Genomic DNA, 17956 nt, shown 5'->3' on the forward strand with positions numbered 1-17956 from the left:
GGATGAGGGAGATTGGAAGATTATGGATATTTTGGATTAGCGATGACAAAACTAACTTTTATAAAAATCAGTTAGGATAAAAGTTAGTTAATATAATATGATTTATGTTTGAATTGATATTTCTAAAAAGTCTGTTTGAAAAGTTAAAACTTGTTTGGATGGATAATTAAAAAAGTAAATTTAAACATAAAATAGCTAAAAAGGACATGAGTTTTTATATAAGACTCAATTAACTAATTTGATAAGATTAAGAAAATTAAATAAATTACTGAAAAGCATTTATATTTAATTAATTTACTTGACTAATAAACTAATATATACTTTAGTGATATATATAAGTATTTTAAAAAGATCATGGATTATATAATATAGTTAATTAATTTATTTAGCATTTTTAAACTGCTCAAATTAATCTATTAAGATCTTATATTAATGAGTAAATGTGATATATCACATATATATACAACTTGTAAATATTTAAAAACAAATAATTATATATATTGAATAAATAAATATATGAAAATTACAAATAACAACAAATGATTAAAAGATTAAAGGTAACAGAAAATCTAATTAAAAAAGTCAAATTAGAAAAACGTAAAACACAACCAAAAAAAAAAACAGAGAGAGAGAGGCTTTATTCAGAGAGAAGAAAAGAGGACAAACCTGGAAAGTAGTTATGCAACCCAACGCAAACCAGCGCACCTAACGTGATAGTAAAAAAAAATGGCTTCAGCCCTAGCGCAGGTTTCGAAGCTAAATAACTTCGGAGCTACCGCTGATCCAAACAAGAAAAATTTGACAAAACAATTTTTAATTGAACAAACATATAAGAAGAAGAGAAAAATTATTTTTTAAAAAAAAAACTATAACCTATCTTTTTTATCTGAAAACTTTAAACGTTTTTGTTAATGAAAAATGACATCTAAAGACTTAAATTTTAGTAATTTAAAAAAATTAAACTTTTTAAATATTATATTTTTTTCAACGTTTTCTTTTAAAATAATTTATTTTTATCGAAAAATATTAGCCAAACGATTCATGGCTTTAGAGTATAAAGTGATTGTCAAGGCATAAAGTGATAATAACTTTAGAAATATAAATATATATACTATCTTTAGTCTTTAATATAAGAACTAATTTTAATTTTAATTTTGTTCTAAATATAAGATCCTGATCTATTTTATATCTCATAGTTATCTATTTTTTTTAAAGTAGTCATTCTAGTAGTTGCATATAATAAAAATTTTATTAAATAGTATTTCTAGTCAATATACATTATTAGTAAATATATTTTAGAAAAGGTAACACCTATTTATTATTAATAACTAACTTAACTAATTTTTTCAATATTCATAAATTAATTATGTAGTTCTCATATTATAAGGATTGGAAGTAATATTAACAATAGAAAATGATGTGAAATAAAGGTTAATTTTTCTCCTTTTCTTATATTTTGGTTAATTTTTAGCCAAAATTTTTTTTTTGAATTAATAAAATAAGTCTTCAGATGTGATTTTTAATTAACAAAATCGTTTGGAGTTTTTTTGGCAAAAAAATGGTTTGGAGTTTTCAGATAAAACAGATGGTTTATAGTTTTTTTTCCCCATAATTTTGCTCATTTTCTTATATATTGGTTTAATTAAAAAGCTAAAAAAAGATATTTAACTGATTTTTTTGAAAAAATGTTTTGGGGTGGGTAGATCCACAAACTGGGATTAGGCATTTCCTCGTTTCTCACCCAATGCCTTTGTCTCTATCTATTTGTCGAAGTGCCCTGCCCTTTATTTTATTATTCTTGCTCCCTTGTCATTTTGCTTCAAACGGTGCCGTATAAAGGTAGCGAAGGGCAACGAACCATAGCCGCAGTGGAGAGAAGCCAGGCCAAAGATTAATAGCATCTGGGGTCGGTGATGGGAGACGTACAAAACCAGAGTTGGCAGCGGGAGGCTCGAGAATTTTGAAATTTGAATTTAAATTGACAGGGAGCTCCTTGGCAAATGAATAGGCTGCGTGCGAAGCCCAAGGAATGACATTATTTAAAACCAGCCCAAACAAAGCCCGAGGCAAACCATGTGTCCTAAGCCACATTTGAGCCAGCTTGCCGGAAAGGATTTACATGATATATTTTTTTTATCTTATTTATAAATTACTTTTAACATATTTTATATAAATTAAAAAAAATTTAAACTGTATTAACTCTTCATTAGAATATAATAATTTTTTAACTTTATCTTTTTTCATTAACTCTCCATTAATATGAACACTTTTTTAAAAAAATAACTATAATAAAAGACAATATAATATATTTATGATAAAAATTTAATGAAATAACTTATGAATAAGATAAGAAAAAAAGTTCTTTTTCTTTTATATAAATAAAACCGGAGAAGTATTGATTAATCGACGACGATGACTGATGATTGATGATTGATTCTTCTTAATTTATATTAAATTTAATTAATTAATTGTGCTCATCACGTGTTGCCCACTTGCTTGACGCGCCTTCCAAAATTGAGGTAGACCTTTAATCATCACAGATGGAGGGACGCAAGTTTAGTCTCAGTTGAGTCTTCCTCAAAATCTCATCTCAGAATAAAGTTTGGCCACAGGAATCTCGATGGTTTAGAATCTGGACTGCTGACTTGATCTGAAGAGAGGATTGGTCCTAGTTAGTAAGGTAGCACTTTCTCCTATTTCGGTCAACGCAGATTAATCTTCTGATTCTCTGGTTCTTCTACTGGTTCTTCTTATGTTTTGAACTTGAGCTCTTCCCCAATATTTCAATCTATGAAACCCCCATGTTTTGATCTGTTAACTAGAACCTCAACTTTGTCTTCGTCTATGATTAATGTCTGGGTTTGTAGGCTGAAAAGCCAAGCCTTTGAACAAGCCCAAGGTTGATCAGAAAGAATACACTGAGGTATCTCATCGATCTCCTTTTCAGATTTTAATTTGGTGCCTTTAAACTCTAGTTTCTATATCACCATGGCTAAAAGAATAGAAATTAGTGTTTCAAATCAACTTTTTCGTTGGACTTGCATTAGATAGTTCGTAATACGGCAAGCCTTCAAAAAGTAGAAAGATGTCTGGTTTGGGGTTAATTAGTTAAGATTCGTGTTATTTATTAATTATTGTTTTTACTTTTAGGTTAAACGCACAACACATACAATACAAATAGCGTTTTTTTTTTTTCCAGAAAAAGAAATTGCTCTAATTAACATGTCCACTACTTAGCATTGTTTTGAAGATATGGCTGAAGCTGGGGGAATCATATGGGACATTACCAAGTGTTTTTGTGTTGGAGCCAAGAAAGAAGCTGATTATATTCGTAAATTGGAGAACAATTTGGAGTTATTGAAAGATAAATGGGAAGATCTTCGAAGCATGAAAGAGGATTTGAAGACAAGAGTTGATGAAGCTGAGAACACAGGACAAATGCAAAGAACACACGAAATCGATAGATGGCTGACAAAAGTTGACAACTTTCGACAGGTACTGCCCATCCAACCTGTTCTTGATTTCCTTTTAAAATTTTCTTTTCAGTTTAATTTTAAAGTGTTTATTATATGATCACGGGTAATCCGCCCTTTACATAAGAGCTAAATCATTAGTTTACAAATATTAAAAAATTAGATAAATTAATTATTTGTAATAAATAGATGTTATTTTTTTAAAATACTCTTATTAATCATATGTATTAGAATAAAAAATTCTTATTATATGTAATCAATATGAGGATTATTTTGGAAAATAATAAATAAATATGAGAAGTAAAGTGGACTAAGGTATTATATTAATGACTAAATTGAATCTCTAATTAACTCTTATATTTATGATTGGAGGTGGAATATACTAAAAAATTTAGGAAGTTTAGGATAGGCATTAGCCATTAGAGAGAGGAAACAAAAAAAAGTAATGGAAGGAAATTAAATTGATTTTGAAAGACTTGAAAATGTAAAATCCCCCTGTATCCACATCACAAGGCTGCATTTTTACACAAACTTCTACTTAAATTAAAAGTCACATGACACAAAAAACCCTCTCTAATTTGAATATTTCATTTTCATTTACCCACATTAATCAATCTTTAAATCACCAGATTTGGACTAAGACATCCCTAGCTAACTTAAATATTTATTTTTTGACCAAAAAAATTAAATATTTATTGAAATTTTAATTTTTTTAAAGAAATTTTTTAGATAGTATTTAAAAAATAATTTTAATTTTTTTAATGTTTAGATCCATATGTTGCCCTAACAAATCTTTCAGGCATGTATGTACAAAAACAAATGAGGTAGCTTTTAGGGCAACAAAAAAAATTAGGTAGGAATTTAATTAAAAAAAAAGAAGCAAAAATTGGTCAATAAATTTTTCATTTTTTTTTCCTTTTCTACTCCATATTTTAATAAGTTTTACTATAATATTTTATAAACACTATTTAAATATTTTATATCTATAATTAAAATGATTTAAATTGGAGAGAGAGGGCAAACAATTAGATTATGAGGATATATTAAGAATTTTAAATTTTTAACATAATTCTCAATTAATAAAATTCTATTTTAGAATTTTTAATAGAATATTTTAATGGTGTTTCAAATGATAATAAAGCGTAGATTTTAAAATTAGAGGGAAGATTTATATAATTTGAGTAAAATTGAAGAGAAGTCAAGTATATTTTACGTATTTTATAATGATAGTTCATCTTAAGTCCCCCCCCCCTTTTTTTTCCTGGGAATGAACGATGTTGCTTCAATATCCAATTTATGAATGGAAAATCAGTGTCTTATATTTTCGCCCAAAAAAAAGGGGACAGTGTTTATATTTTCAGGAACATAAAATAGACAGTTGATCAATGATGTAATAATTAATTACTAAGTAAATAGATATGTTTAATTCATAGAATAATGAAATTTACAAATTGATTTATTTTATAATTAATGATTCATAAAAATGTTTGTATTTTTAGTGAAAGTAATAAAAGTTATTATTAGAGTGATAAATCTTACCACCATTACATTTTACCTTAATTACTAAATTCCACTTTGATTTGCAAAACATACATTTTGGTTTAACATATTAAGAGCCTCAAACAAAACTAAAAGGATATTTGTTTTAATTGAAAACTATATTAGAAATTTAGAATTAATCTTATTTAAAACTTGTTCCCTGCTCAAAATAAATTTCTAATCTATATCTTAATAGTGTATTTAATATTTACTGGTTATCTGTATAATATAATTAGTAAATTCTTTTAAAAAAATTTATTTTAACCAATATGAATATATTAAAATATATGCATAGAACAAATCGTTTTATAATGTTATTTGACTGTTGATAAATGATGTTGTAATTAATTACTACGTAAACAGATATGTTCAATTAATAGAATAATCAAATTTACAAATTGATTTATTTCATAATCTATAGTTTGTAAAATTATATTTATTTTTTGCATGTAAGACTGTGAGTAATATGCAAAGATTGTAATTTATACATGCCTAACACAGGAAATAACAGTTATTCAAGCTCAAGAAGCTAAAGAAATGAAAGACAAATGTCTAAGTAAATATTGCCCGAAGCATTGTAAGTCAAGCTACAGGTTAGGAAAGAAAGCTGCTGAGATGCTAGAGAAGGTAGATCAGTTGGCAACAGAGGGCAAAAGGTTTGGCGAAAATCTTAAAATTGCTCACACAATACCACCCGAGCCAATTGAGATGCCTCAAGATGAAGTAGTGGGGTTAGATTTGATGTTTAATAAGGTATGGAAGAGCATTGAAGAAGAGAATGTTGGCATTATTGGTTTACATGGGATGGGCGGGGTAGGAAAGACTACCTTGTTAAAGAGAATTAACAATGAACTTGGGAAGAGGAGGCAAGAATTTGATTTTGTGATGTGGGTTGTGGTGTCAAAAGAGCCCAATTTGGATAGTATAATGGACAATATTAGAAAATTGGTTGGGATTGGCGATGACATTTGGAATCGCTGTGGTAATCAGCTTGAAAAAGCAGCAAAGATTTATAGGGTCCTCAACCAAAAGAAATTTGCCTTATTATTGGATGACATGTGGGATGAGATGGACTTGAGCTTGGCAGGAGTGCCACGTCCAGGGAAAACTAATTGTCAATCCAAAGTGTTATTCACAACTCGGTCAGAAAATGTGTGTGCAAAAATGCAAGCTAAAAGAACATTCAAGGTAGAAGCTTTGACAGAGGAAGAAGCCACAAAGTTATTTTGCATGAAAGTTGGTGAGGACACTTTGAGGTCAGACCCTAGTATTCCAAAGCTTGCAGAGAAGATGGCTAAAGAATGTAGAAGGCTACCACTTGCGCTAATTGTGGTAGGAAGTGCCATGGCTGGAGTGAAGAGTGTGGAGGCTTGGGAACATTCAATAAAGAACTTAACAAGTTCTTCACTAACTGCACCAGATTTGGAGAAGAAAGTATTCTCCGTCCTCAAATTTAGCTATGACCGATTGGATGAGGTGCAAAAGCGTTGCTTCTTGTATTGTGCATTGTACCCGGAAGATTGTGAAATTCGAGTTCTCAAGCTCATCGACAGATGGATGTTGGAGAAATTTCTTTGTAAAGATATGACAGAGAGTGTGCAAGATATGTATGGTCATGGTGAGTCTATTATTGAAAAGTTGAAGCTTTCGTGCTTGTTAGAAACTGTTAAAGATGATATTTTTATGTTACGTACAGTTAAAATGCATGATATGATTCGTGACATGGCACTTTGGATAGCACGTGATCAAGATAATATGAAATTTATGCAAAGAATTTCAATCATGAATAATTGGGAATTAGGAAAAATCCGAGATCCTCCAAATGCCACAACAGTAGTTTTATCGAATAGAAGTGGTGTCACACATCTGGAAGATATTAAACACATGAAAAGATTGAAAGTCTTGGACATACGTGTCACAGGACCATTACTTGGCGACATTGGGGGTTTAGTTTCTTTGGAATATCTTTCTGTGTTTACTTATGAGAGTTTCGACGCAGAGTTTGTGAATAACTTGCAGTACTTGACAAATTTAAAGCTTCTTAGCTTGGATGCATATGTGAAATCTTTTCCATTGGGAGTGCTATCTAGTCTTCAACAATTAAGAGTGGTTAGACTGTTCAACATAGAATATTCAAAAGAGAGAGGTATTTTAGAAGAGTTGGAGTGCCTACCAAGTATTGGGGAATTATGCATAGGAATAACAAGTAAAGATGGTCTGAAAAAATTATTGGAGTCAGCCAAACTGCAAAGTTGCATATACAGCCTTCAGATTGGCTTCTCCTACGAGAATGATGTGATGCCTTTATCATTTGCGTTCTTATCACAAATGAAGCAGCTACGGGAATTTCATCTCGTGTTGTTGGAGATTAGAAGAGAGCAATATTCTTTTGTTTTTGATACAGGTTGTCTAATCAAGCTCCGAAAAGTGACAATTAGTTGTTGTTCACTAACTCATGTGACATGGCTCAAGTATGCTCCACTTCTTCAAGAACTTGAGATTTCTAAGTGTCAGTCAATGGAAGAAGTGATAAAAGAAGAAGAAGATGATGAAGACTACTCAATAAAGAATAATGAGAATGTGGATTCTTCTTCTTCTTCTTCTTCTGTATTCTCTTCTATTGTCACACTGCGTTTGGAGTACTTACCAATACTTGAGAGCATTCAAAAGGCACCCTTGCCTTTTCCTTCCCTCAGATCCATTACGATAGTCTGGTGTCAAAAGTTGAACAAGCTACCACTCGATTCCAACTCTGCCAAACATAAGTTGACACATATCCATGGATCTCAAGATTGGTGGGACAAGTTGGAATGGGATGACCCTGCAGCAAAGCACAAATTCCAATCAAAGTTTAAACCTTACTGAAAGGTAAATACAATATTATAGCATAAATATAGATTTCAACTCTTTTTACTTTCATGTGTAATAATTATTGCTTACAGTATCAATTATACCTGTACATGTTGCAGATTGGTTTCACCATCGGGAGCAATGATCATTGGTTTTCATTTGCTTTCTTTCTCCAGCTTTCTCGCTTGAAGACCTTATATAAGTATGTAGCTGAGCTTTTAGACTCAAAAAAAAAAAACAAACAAACGATGTATTGTTTGTATGATTTATTAGTATTCCGTTAATAATCATATACACCTATTCTGTGTGTTTTTATATCCTTTATTCTTTTCTTCTTCTTTTTTTTCACTTAATGAGCTGGACCTTTTTTATGTCAGTTAGCACTGTTTGATAAACTATTTCACCATTTGCTTTTAACATTTAAAGGAAAATACTGCAGAGAGAAACCTTTTTTATTTAAGGTTTGGTTTTTGGCATAATCCCTCTCTTTGTATTTATTCCCACTCCATATAATCTTATTATAATATTTATCCATAAAATTAAGAGACCACGTGTGACTAATCTCCTTTCTTATATTTATTCAAAGTATCAGTTTGAAAAATCATTGTTCGTTATAAAAAATAATTATATGAAACTTCAGGGTATTAGAGATTTTTTTTTTGGACCACCTTCAGGGTATTAGGATTAAAAGATTAAAAAGATACCTTTTAGCATTCAGGAGTTAAACTGTAACATTATGTAAATTTAAAGAAGCAAAGGTATATTTTTGCCCTAACTTTTTTTATTTATGGTATCTCATAAAAAGACTATCAATTTAGTAATTATTATCTCATTTTTTTTTAATAAAACATTATCATCTCACCTGCTATCGTCGTTAGCATATAACTAACGTGGCTGGTTATTCTGTTCCCAACGCCTCATCTAATTAAAAATTAACTGCAGATTTCTGGCATGTTACAGATTATTCCCATTTTTTATTAAATTGCTATTACGTTTTCTTTTTATATTCAAGCATGAATATAATTTTTGAGGGACAGAATCTTTTTATTTAAATCATTTTACTATTCGTTTATTTATTTACTTATTTCGTTGGCAAAAAAAAATTACTTGTTTATGTTTTTGGATAAAATTTATTTATTTATTTTCATACTATTAACTATATTCTTGAAAGCTTGCAATATTCTATTTGTTTAAAAACTGATCGGGTATGACATTATAATATCTAAATATATTTAATTAATAGGATTTAAATAATACTTTGTTTTAGGTATATTGAATTAAATAAGGAATATCATTATTAAATGAAATTTTAATTGGAGGCCTAAATGAATAAACTAATAATTAATTTTGAATTTGAATAATATCTTAATTGAGATTTGAATAGAAAGTATTATAATTAAATAATATGTTAATTGAAGACTTAAATAGATAAATAAATAAATAAATTTAAATTTTTATATTTTTTTAAAAATTTCATAAATTTAATTTAAACCTCATTTAAATGAATAAAAAATTATTTAAAATCTAATCAAGTACTCGTATTTTAGTAGCTGATGAACGAAAAGTGGGCTGCTGCTTGCGCCTTTTGCTATTGGCACAATATAATAAGCGACAGAAATTCGCGAAAGGCAACTGTGGGAGCCTGGGAGGGGGTAAGGTCAAGGCTGAAGTTAAGGGAGCTCTTCTCGCTTTTGGATTCGGACCGAACCCTAGCTCTACATCGCAACCATGTCGTCCAAGCAAGGTATCTCCTTCTCCTATGTTGGTCATCGGAATAACCTGATTCTCCGATTCGTCTGATTTTTCTTATGTTTTGAGCTTAAGCTTCTCCCCTAACTTTCGATCTATGAAACCCTCATGTTTTGATCTGTTAACTGGAACCTTGATTTTGCTTTTGCCTTTGATTAATATTTGGATTTGTAGGTGGAAAGGCCAAGCCTTTGAAGAAACCCAAGTCTGATCAGAAAGACTACGACGAGGTATCTCACCGATCTCCTTCGGGGATTTTGCTCCTTTTAAACTCCGGTTTCTAGATCAGCATGGCTAAAAGAATAGAAATTTATAAGTCAAGATAACCTTTTTTGTGGACCTGTGTGATAGATAAAATGAATAGACAGCTCGTAATACGTCGCCTTCATAGAGTAACGAAGATGTCTAAAAGAAATGGCATAAAGATGTCTGGTTTGGGGTTAGTTAAGATTCTATGACTAATATGTTAATTATTAATTGTGAAGTCTAGATCTATTTTTATAGACTCGCAGCTGGTGTTCTTGATGTAACCTTATTTGGTACAAATATCAAAGAATTTTCCCAGGACTTCCGTTCTTTACTCTGTATCGAGCATCTACGGCATGCTAATGTTGCTTCTCCTTTCTTTGCGTTTCCTACATGTAATTTTTCTTGATTAATCCATCGGATATCAACTAATGGTTTTTCACCGTTATTTCCCATTCCTTCTTACCAAAGAGAGTTCAATCTAAATTTGCATCTTTTTTGGATCACAAAAGGTGCCTCTTAAGACCAGTCAAGCAAGGAAGAGGAATGGGACCAAGCTGTTCAATCTCACTTTATTCTGAAAGATCAATACTTGCTAGTGTTTTGCGAACTTTGATCTCATTGGCTAAAACTGGAATTTCATGCAAATAGTCATAGGAAATTTACTTGGTGATCTCATTTCTAGTGCTTTTTAGTTTTTGATGGTGGTCTGGGGTACGGTCTTCATTCATCACACGGGGAACTGCTATGTACTTTCAGAACTGCTATGTATTTTCACTCGTCCGTTTATCACTTTGGAAAATCCTTGAATTGTAACATGTCTTCATGCCCTGATGTATTTACGGACACCAACAAACAGCATTTGTACAAGCCAAGAGACAGCCATCGCATTAATGTTTGAATATGTTTGAGATCTTACATTTGATTTTATATCGGTATCTGTACTTTGCAGGTCGATTTGGCTAACATTCAGAAGAAAAAGGAAGAGGAAAAGGTTCGATATCATATCTTTTATGTTGTACTTACAAATTGATTTATTGTTAATGTGCCAATTCAAACGTATTTCTTTTGAATGCTTGAAACAGGCACTAAGGGAGCTGAAAGCCAAGGCACAACAGAAGGGGGCCTTTGGAGGTTCTGGGCTGAAGAAGAGTGGAAAGAAATGAGGACTTACCCTTTAATGGGACATATAGTTATTGAGCTGTAACTAAATATATATGTTGCTTTGAGAGAATCTCTGATTAATGTGGTCTGTGCACTGGATACTTTCTTGCTTGTATTTGGGAACCTAACTGCGTTGTGTCACGAGCGCAATAAATTGCTTGTTTGCAGCTTTCCTCTAAGACTTTCTTGTTACTTGATTGTTGTGAAATGTCTTTGGCAACGTTGGATGGACATGGATTGTGACAATTAAGGAATATATCTCCCCTTTAAGACTTGCATCCGCCAAATTGCCAATTTCAGAGAAAAAGGCCACATTGTGTGTCGGTGAGATCGACCTTCAATGACAAAAGGGGGGTTTAATCAATTTTTAGCTCCACATGTCATGTCTCCCTCTGAAAATGGCATGGGAAAGTTTCTCAACATTTTGAATTGCAAATTCAGAAGAGCAGCAGGAATGAACAATCATTATGATAAAAATTTACACATTCATCTGAGCTATTCATTTTGTCTTTAATATAAGGTTTATTTAATTAATTTGATTAGATTAAGGAAGTTAGAAAAGTGAGTTAATTTTGAGAAATATGACAATTTTTCTAACATATCATAATTTTTTTTCTGAACTGTTATGATACGGAGTTGAGGGTGATTGCTCGAAAACGTCATTCTTTGTTTGATTTTTCATCGAGTTTGCAGTTTAGATCAACAGGAATGATCCGAGACGGATTGGATACACAATATTTTCGTTAGCTTCAATAAAAATTAGAATTTTCTTCTCATGCAATACCAAGAATAAATACTAGCCTAAATTATACGACGACAAATAATCTTAAGGTCAGGTCAGCAACAAAGATTGTAATTGTATTCTATCAATAAATAGCTCTTTGAACAGGGTATTCACCAAATAGATTTTAAATAACAGTTTGGAATATATTTTGATATTAAAATCTTATACAAATTCAGATAATAGAATGGAAACAATATATATAGAATAAAAATGTAAAAATGCTAATAATATGACTTGTGGACTTGTGGTTAATGGTTTACTGCTGAAAAGTTTTTACTTTTTTTTTTTTTTGGTTAGACGCAGATATTCTTATCTAGGAATAATCATATTTGCGATATCATCAAGTACTAAATATGAATTTCGAATCTTAGTTTACAATTTTGTGAGAAACTAGTCTTTTTGGTACATCCAACCCCGGCTAATTTTTGCTTTTCTATGTATTTGAATGGACAGGCTATGAAGGTAAAACAAAAAAACGGGCGGGCTATTCTTCCTCGACAATAAATCTCTGTGACTTGAAAATTATTGTCGTAATTAATATTACTGCTCGGTTATCATTCTCACGCTCCGTTAATCAAAACATAGTAGCCAGGATTGAATGCATTATACATGTAGACATGACCCATGATTTTAAAAAGAGAAACACATAAAAACTATGGTAAATGGTATTATCATTGTTTCTTACATGGCGAGGCATGCAAAGTTGCAAACGTTCTAGGCACGAATTTGGACTCCCGGACAACCTCTCATGAAAGGGGATGCTGGCCTCTCGCTCTCTTCACGTTCTCAGCACACTACATTGCCCACGAAATAGGAGCCGTTTGTTCGCTTTTGTTTCGGCCAATCATTCAGAAATATACTTCTCTTCTTTGTCATCCGTCTTTGGTTCTCCCTAGAAAGTGGGGATGATAAGGATTTGGTAACAGCCAGAACTCAATTTTCCAACTCAGAATCCAACTACGGCCCGGCTAGCAAAACAAAAGAAGGAACAAAATTGGGCTAAAGAATGGCGTTTTAGCCTGTCCTGCTTCATATGATTTAAATTGCAAAGCAAGAACCAGAACACACAGCCAGAACCAGAAGAAGTTTTGAACTTTCAATCGTATTAAATTTTGGGTCTGCGGAGCCAACGAAAAAGAAGCAAGATTTGAATAGCAGAGCAAACGCCAGAATCTAGAAAAATGTTGAGCTCTGAATCCCATCACATGAGTTTGCAGAATTGAGTTGGAAAAGAAGCACACAAAAGAAAGGCGTTTGAGCTTGAATGTGCCAGAAGTTGTGATGCATTTTGTATGACAAGTTAAAAAGGGTAATGTCAGGCTCAAAGGTTGATGTTGAGAGAGGAAGCAGTTGGAGCGGAGAATTTGTGGCAGGAGGGGTAGGGGGTGTGGCTGGAGTGATATCTGGTTATCCACTCGACACCCTCCGAATCCACCAACAGAATTCAAATATGGCAACTTCCGTGTTCAGCTTAATAAAAAATATGGTTTCCAGGGAAGGCCAGCTTCTCTCTACAGAGGCATGGCTGCACCTTTGGCTGCTATCACTTTTCAGGTCCTCTTTCTCTCCTCTCTATTTTGATCCTTCGACATAGTTTTTCCTAAATTTCACCAAAGGTAGGTCGATGCCATTGGCCTTTCATTGTCATTTGAGAAAGGACTAATTACAACTACATACTAGTGCCGCCACAACTCAAAATTGAGTTGATTCAATAAGAGTATCTAATATATTTATTACCTATGTTAGTTCCCAGTAGAGAAAATAAAATCTTGTTGGATTATCCCCCTCCAAGTACACAAGAATGACAATGATTATTTTGTTTGTCTTCAAATCTTCACCAGCAACTAAATATCATTATCTCATAATGATCATTCTTGTTTTTTTTCCCTCTCTCTTTTGGTTCCAGAATGCTATGATTTTTCAAACTTACGCGGTTCTCTCTAGAGCCTTTGACTCATCAGTCTCAGCAAATAGCCCTCCTTCCTACAACAGCGTTGCTCTAGCAGGATTCATAACTGGTGCATTACAAAGCACGATTGTGTCCCCAGTAGAACTGGTCAAAATTCGCCTCCAGCTTCAGAGCAAGGGCCCATTAACAGAATCCTAAAGGCCCTTTATCAGTCACAAGGAAGATATGGAATGGGGAAGGTCTTAGAGGAATATTCCGAGGATTAGGCATCACTGTCCTCAGGGATGCACCTGGTCATGGCGTATACTTCTGGACATATGAGTATATGAAGGAACAACTTCACCCAGGTTGTAGGAAACCAGTCAAGAAAGCTTGAGTACAATGTTAATAGCAGGAGGATTAGCTGGGGTAGTAAGTTGGATTGGCTCTACCCTTTTGATGTTATAAAGACAAGACTCCAGGCTCAAACACAATCCTCACAAAGATACACAAGCATTATTGATTGCCTGGAAAAAAGTGTCAAAGAAGAAGGACACAGTGTTTTGTGGAGGGGGATGAGAACTACAGTGGGTAGAGCTTTTATAGTGAATGGTGCTGTGTTTGCTGCTTATGAAATTGCTATGAGAAGCCTGTCAAATAATGGAAGTAGTAGCAATAACAAACCTAGGAGATCCGTCCTTTTCTAGGAACACAAGACAATGAGACAACAATCAAACAAGTGTCTACGAAGCAGATAAAAGTAAGATTTCACATCTGACAATTATTGCCTAGTGTACTTGCCATATGCATGTTAGAGGATGTTTAATACAAAGTTGGCAAATTGTAAGCTCGCAGTACTCATAAGCAAATTAGAAATATTCAAGAAGATGGTCTTTTGTACTGCATCTCTTATTCAGACGATATATCTTAATTTCCCTTTCAGACGCTATGTTAAGAAACAGACAGGTTCATCCCATCACCCTTAAATCAGACATCTCTCAATGAATGATTGTATCTCTCGTTTTGCTACAAATAGATGCCCTTGAAATCTGTTTTTCTAGGAAGCTGAATACAAATTAAATACTCATTCAACTTATGACAACTTAGAAGCGTCAGCAATCAGATTCAAACAATGATAGGAGGTTATGAACTTTTCCGTAAATTGGTAAACATTTTGTTGAAAGGATCAAAATATCCCCCGTGTAATCACAAAATAAACCCAGAGAGAAATCAGGCCCTCGTAAAGAAGACCACACATCTAAAGATCCAACTGGAAATTTATATCATCGTCACTGTCAACCATTATGCCGTTAACAGCCTGATACGTTTCTTAGAACTTGAGGCATATTCCTTGCACTGAGATAAACACATAGAAGCCAGTCAAATTATTCCAATTCGCCAAGGCAATACAGCGCAACTCGATGAATGGTAAAGCCATATTCAGATCACGGGAGCAAAACTATTACTAATATAAATGAAGCATGTCCTCTGTTATTACTACAAATGAGACATATAACGTCAATCACACATATGGTCCTTCTATGAACTGAATTTTCACATAAAAGGCAACAATCAACTCATCTCTTTAATTCAGAGAAAATGGTAAAACCATCCCAAATCAATATGCAGTGAAGGAAAGAGATATAGGAGAATTACATACTCTATTCCCGTCACAGGAAAAAGTTCTATATGCTCAGCCACATAAATGGCCTTACTGATACAACTATAAGTGAGACATGATGAATATACCAACGGTTTATTCGATTAGAGAGTGGGGCAATCAAATTGCTCAATCCTGGCATCACTAATATTGAGACATGCCATGGCCTCAGCCAAGCCACAGGAACTTTCAACCAACACATTAGGATCATTGTAGTGCCTAACAGCCTGAATGATTCCCCTAAGTCGCTTGTAAGGATCTGAGCAATCGAAGATTTCTGATCCCACAAACACACCATCACATCCCAGTTGCATCATAAGAGCAGCATCCGCTGGAGTTACAATGCCTCCGGCAGCAAAGTGTACGACAGGAAGCCTGCCCATTTGCTTAATTTGCACTACTAGATCGTAAGGTGCCTCTATCTTCTTTGAGAATGCAAAAACTTCGTCCTCATCCATGTTAGTGAGAGTCCTTATTTGCCCCATCACAGACCTCACATTCCTCACTGTCTCAGCAATATTACCAGAACCTGATAATTCCCCTTGCGTCCTTAACATCGCAGCACCTTCCCTGATCCTCCTCAATGCCTCTCCAAGACTCCTAGACCCACACACAAATGGACACCGGAAATTGTTCTTGTTGATATAATTCTGGTCATCTGCTAAAGCAAGCAACTCGCTCTCATCGACATAATCGACGCCAACAGCTTCTAGAATCTGGGCTTCCACGAAATGCCCGACCCTAGCCCTCGCAATTATGGGAACCGACACAGCCCGCTTGATCTCTTTGAGAAGAGACGGATCAATCATTCGCGAAATGCCTGGGCGACTGAGCTCAGAAACGGTGACAGCACACGCACCGGCTTCTTCTGCAATTTTCGCTTGTCGAATGCTTGAGACTTCAAAAATAGCACCTCCTCGAAGCATTTGAGCCACTCCTGCTTTGAACGAGAATGGATTCGTATTCGGATCGGTAATGACAGTGCTATTGTAGACCGTAACAGTGCCATCTTCAGCCATGGTGATGATGTATTCGTGAAAATGCCTCGCTGATCAAGAATCAAGAATTGATAAATATGAAAACGGTGAACCAGAGGCAAATAACGGTGAAGAATTTTCGGGGCTTAGATTGATTTATGGAGGGAAACAGAGTAGAAAAGGAGGCTGTTTCCAGAAATTTCGACGGGGTTTCGAGGCTGGAGTAATCGGTGACGGGAGCAATGTAGAAAGTTCGATTTCAGTTGTGGAAGAATATTAGCGCTCTAATTTAGCAGCCATTGAAATTGAAATAATCAAAATGATTCCCCGTCAACTTGGGGATTAAACAAAAAACAATTACTACTACCCTTTTCCCGTTCTAATTTGATTGAAAGTTTTATTTAGTCAATCCCCAACTTTTTTTTAAAAACTTCATGAGTCAATAATTATTTTTTTTATAAAAAAAGGCTTGTTTAACAATTTACATTTTAAAAAAGATTAAATTCTTCTTATATATTTATTTTGTACGATTTAAAATTACTTAGAATAAGCTGTTTCCGTTAAATTTGCAGTCGTTGAGGCTATGAATTAAAGCCCAAGGTTAAAAACAAAAACAAATTTTGAATGAATGAAAAGTGAGATAGGCAAAAAAAATAAAATAAAAAGCAGTTATATATAAAGAAAGGTATTATTTGATATGAATGAAAGAATAATGGCCTTTGATGGTTTAGTTGGTTTAGTACCTGAATGTGTTCTATTATAGATTTGGTTGCTTTTGGGTAATGACCAAGATGAAGGTGCTTCATTAGATTTATACTTGATAAGCATATTAGTTTGTTGGGGTTGGAATTATTAATATGAGTACAATTTGTTGATCTTCCCCCCTGATTGGTCTTTTGAGTTGGAGATAGTTGGTGAACATTCGATTGACCATATCATTTTAGATTTGCGATGTTATTGAAGGGCGTTGAAACGGAATGAAAGCCCATATTAATTAGTTATCATCGTGGGTGGAAAAGGATTAGTTCATGTTAATTAATGACTTTTATGACTTATTAAAAATAATTTTTTACTCTATTTACAAGATATTTTTAATATTTTTAGTCTATATTAAAGACATCGTTAAAAATGTTACGGGCTGCTTTAAATCTGTATAAAAATAATAAATGATAAATAATTAATATAATACTATATTATAAAAAAAAATAGAAATTCCTTCTCCAACTACCTTACAAGCAAAGGGAGAATTATCATATCCCAAGGAATGAATTTAATCACGAAAACAAACTTTGTGAATATTCGTATTGCAAAGCCCTGCTTTTGAGGATGTATTGTGAAAACTACAAATTGAGAAAACCTATTGAAACCATAAACTTGAAATGTAAAAAGAAAAATCAAAGCTTAGAATTGATAGTAACATGAGTGGCCTCAATTGAGATAGGCAGCTATGGCACTATCCATTAAAACAGAGGAAAAAGAGTGTCAAATAGAAGGAGTAAGGGATTAAGAGAAGTTAGGCAGCCCATATTAAGACTCACCACTAGCAAAAGAAAACAAGATCAGTGAAGAAGCGGTTTGAGAGTGGAGAGGAGAAGAAAAGAGGATGGAGACAAAAACATGACACGG

At 33.2% G+C, this 17956-nt stretch overlaps 1 protein-coding gene, 2 long non-coding RNA genes and 1 pseudogene across 3 annotated transcripts; 2 read left to right on the plus strand and 2 right to left on the minus strand.

Moving 5' to 3' along the window:
- Positions 1–298: 298 nt before the first annotated feature.
- Positions 299–10803, minus strand: LOC114732710 (uncharacterized). The gene is made up of 3 exons (XR_003739022.1): positions 9939–10803; positions 9700–9706; positions 299–310 (listed from the first exon to the last, which is right to left on the minus strand). It is a non-coding gene; the product is annotated as an uncharacterized LOC114732710 (long non-coding RNA).
- Positions 9466–11295, plus strand: LOC114732709 (uncharacterized). The gene is made up of 4 exons (XR_003739021.1): positions 9466–9606; positions 9786–9841; positions 10810–10851; positions 10943–11295. It is a non-coding gene; the product is annotated as an uncharacterized LOC114732709 (long non-coding RNA).
- Positions 11296–13032: 1737 nt separating this feature from the next.
- Positions 13033–14400, plus strand: LOC114732716 (mitochondrial arginine transporter BAC2-like; annotated as a pseudogene).
- A 764-nt stretch (positions 14401–15164) lies between these two features.
- Positions 15165–16487, minus strand: LOC114732717 (pyridoxal 5'-phosphate synthase-like subunit PDX1.2). The gene has a single exon (XM_028920053.1). The coding sequence runs from the start codon at positions 16370–16372 to the stop codon at positions 15458–15460; it is 915 nt and encodes a 304-aa protein (XP_028775886.1). The 5' UTR covers positions 16373–16487; the 3' UTR covers positions 15165–15457.
- Between the last annotated feature and the right edge of the window lie 1469 nt (positions 16488–17956).

The sequence above is a fragment of the Neltuma alba genome, unplaced genomic scaffold, assembly GCF_004799145.2.
Source record: "Neltuma alba isolate B1F8T4 unplaced genomic scaffold, ASM479914v2 tig00012929_pilon, whole genome shotgun sequence".
Classification (NCBI taxonomy): domain Eukaryota; kingdom Viridiplantae; phylum Streptophyta; class Magnoliopsida; order Fabales; family Fabaceae; genus Neltuma; species Neltuma alba.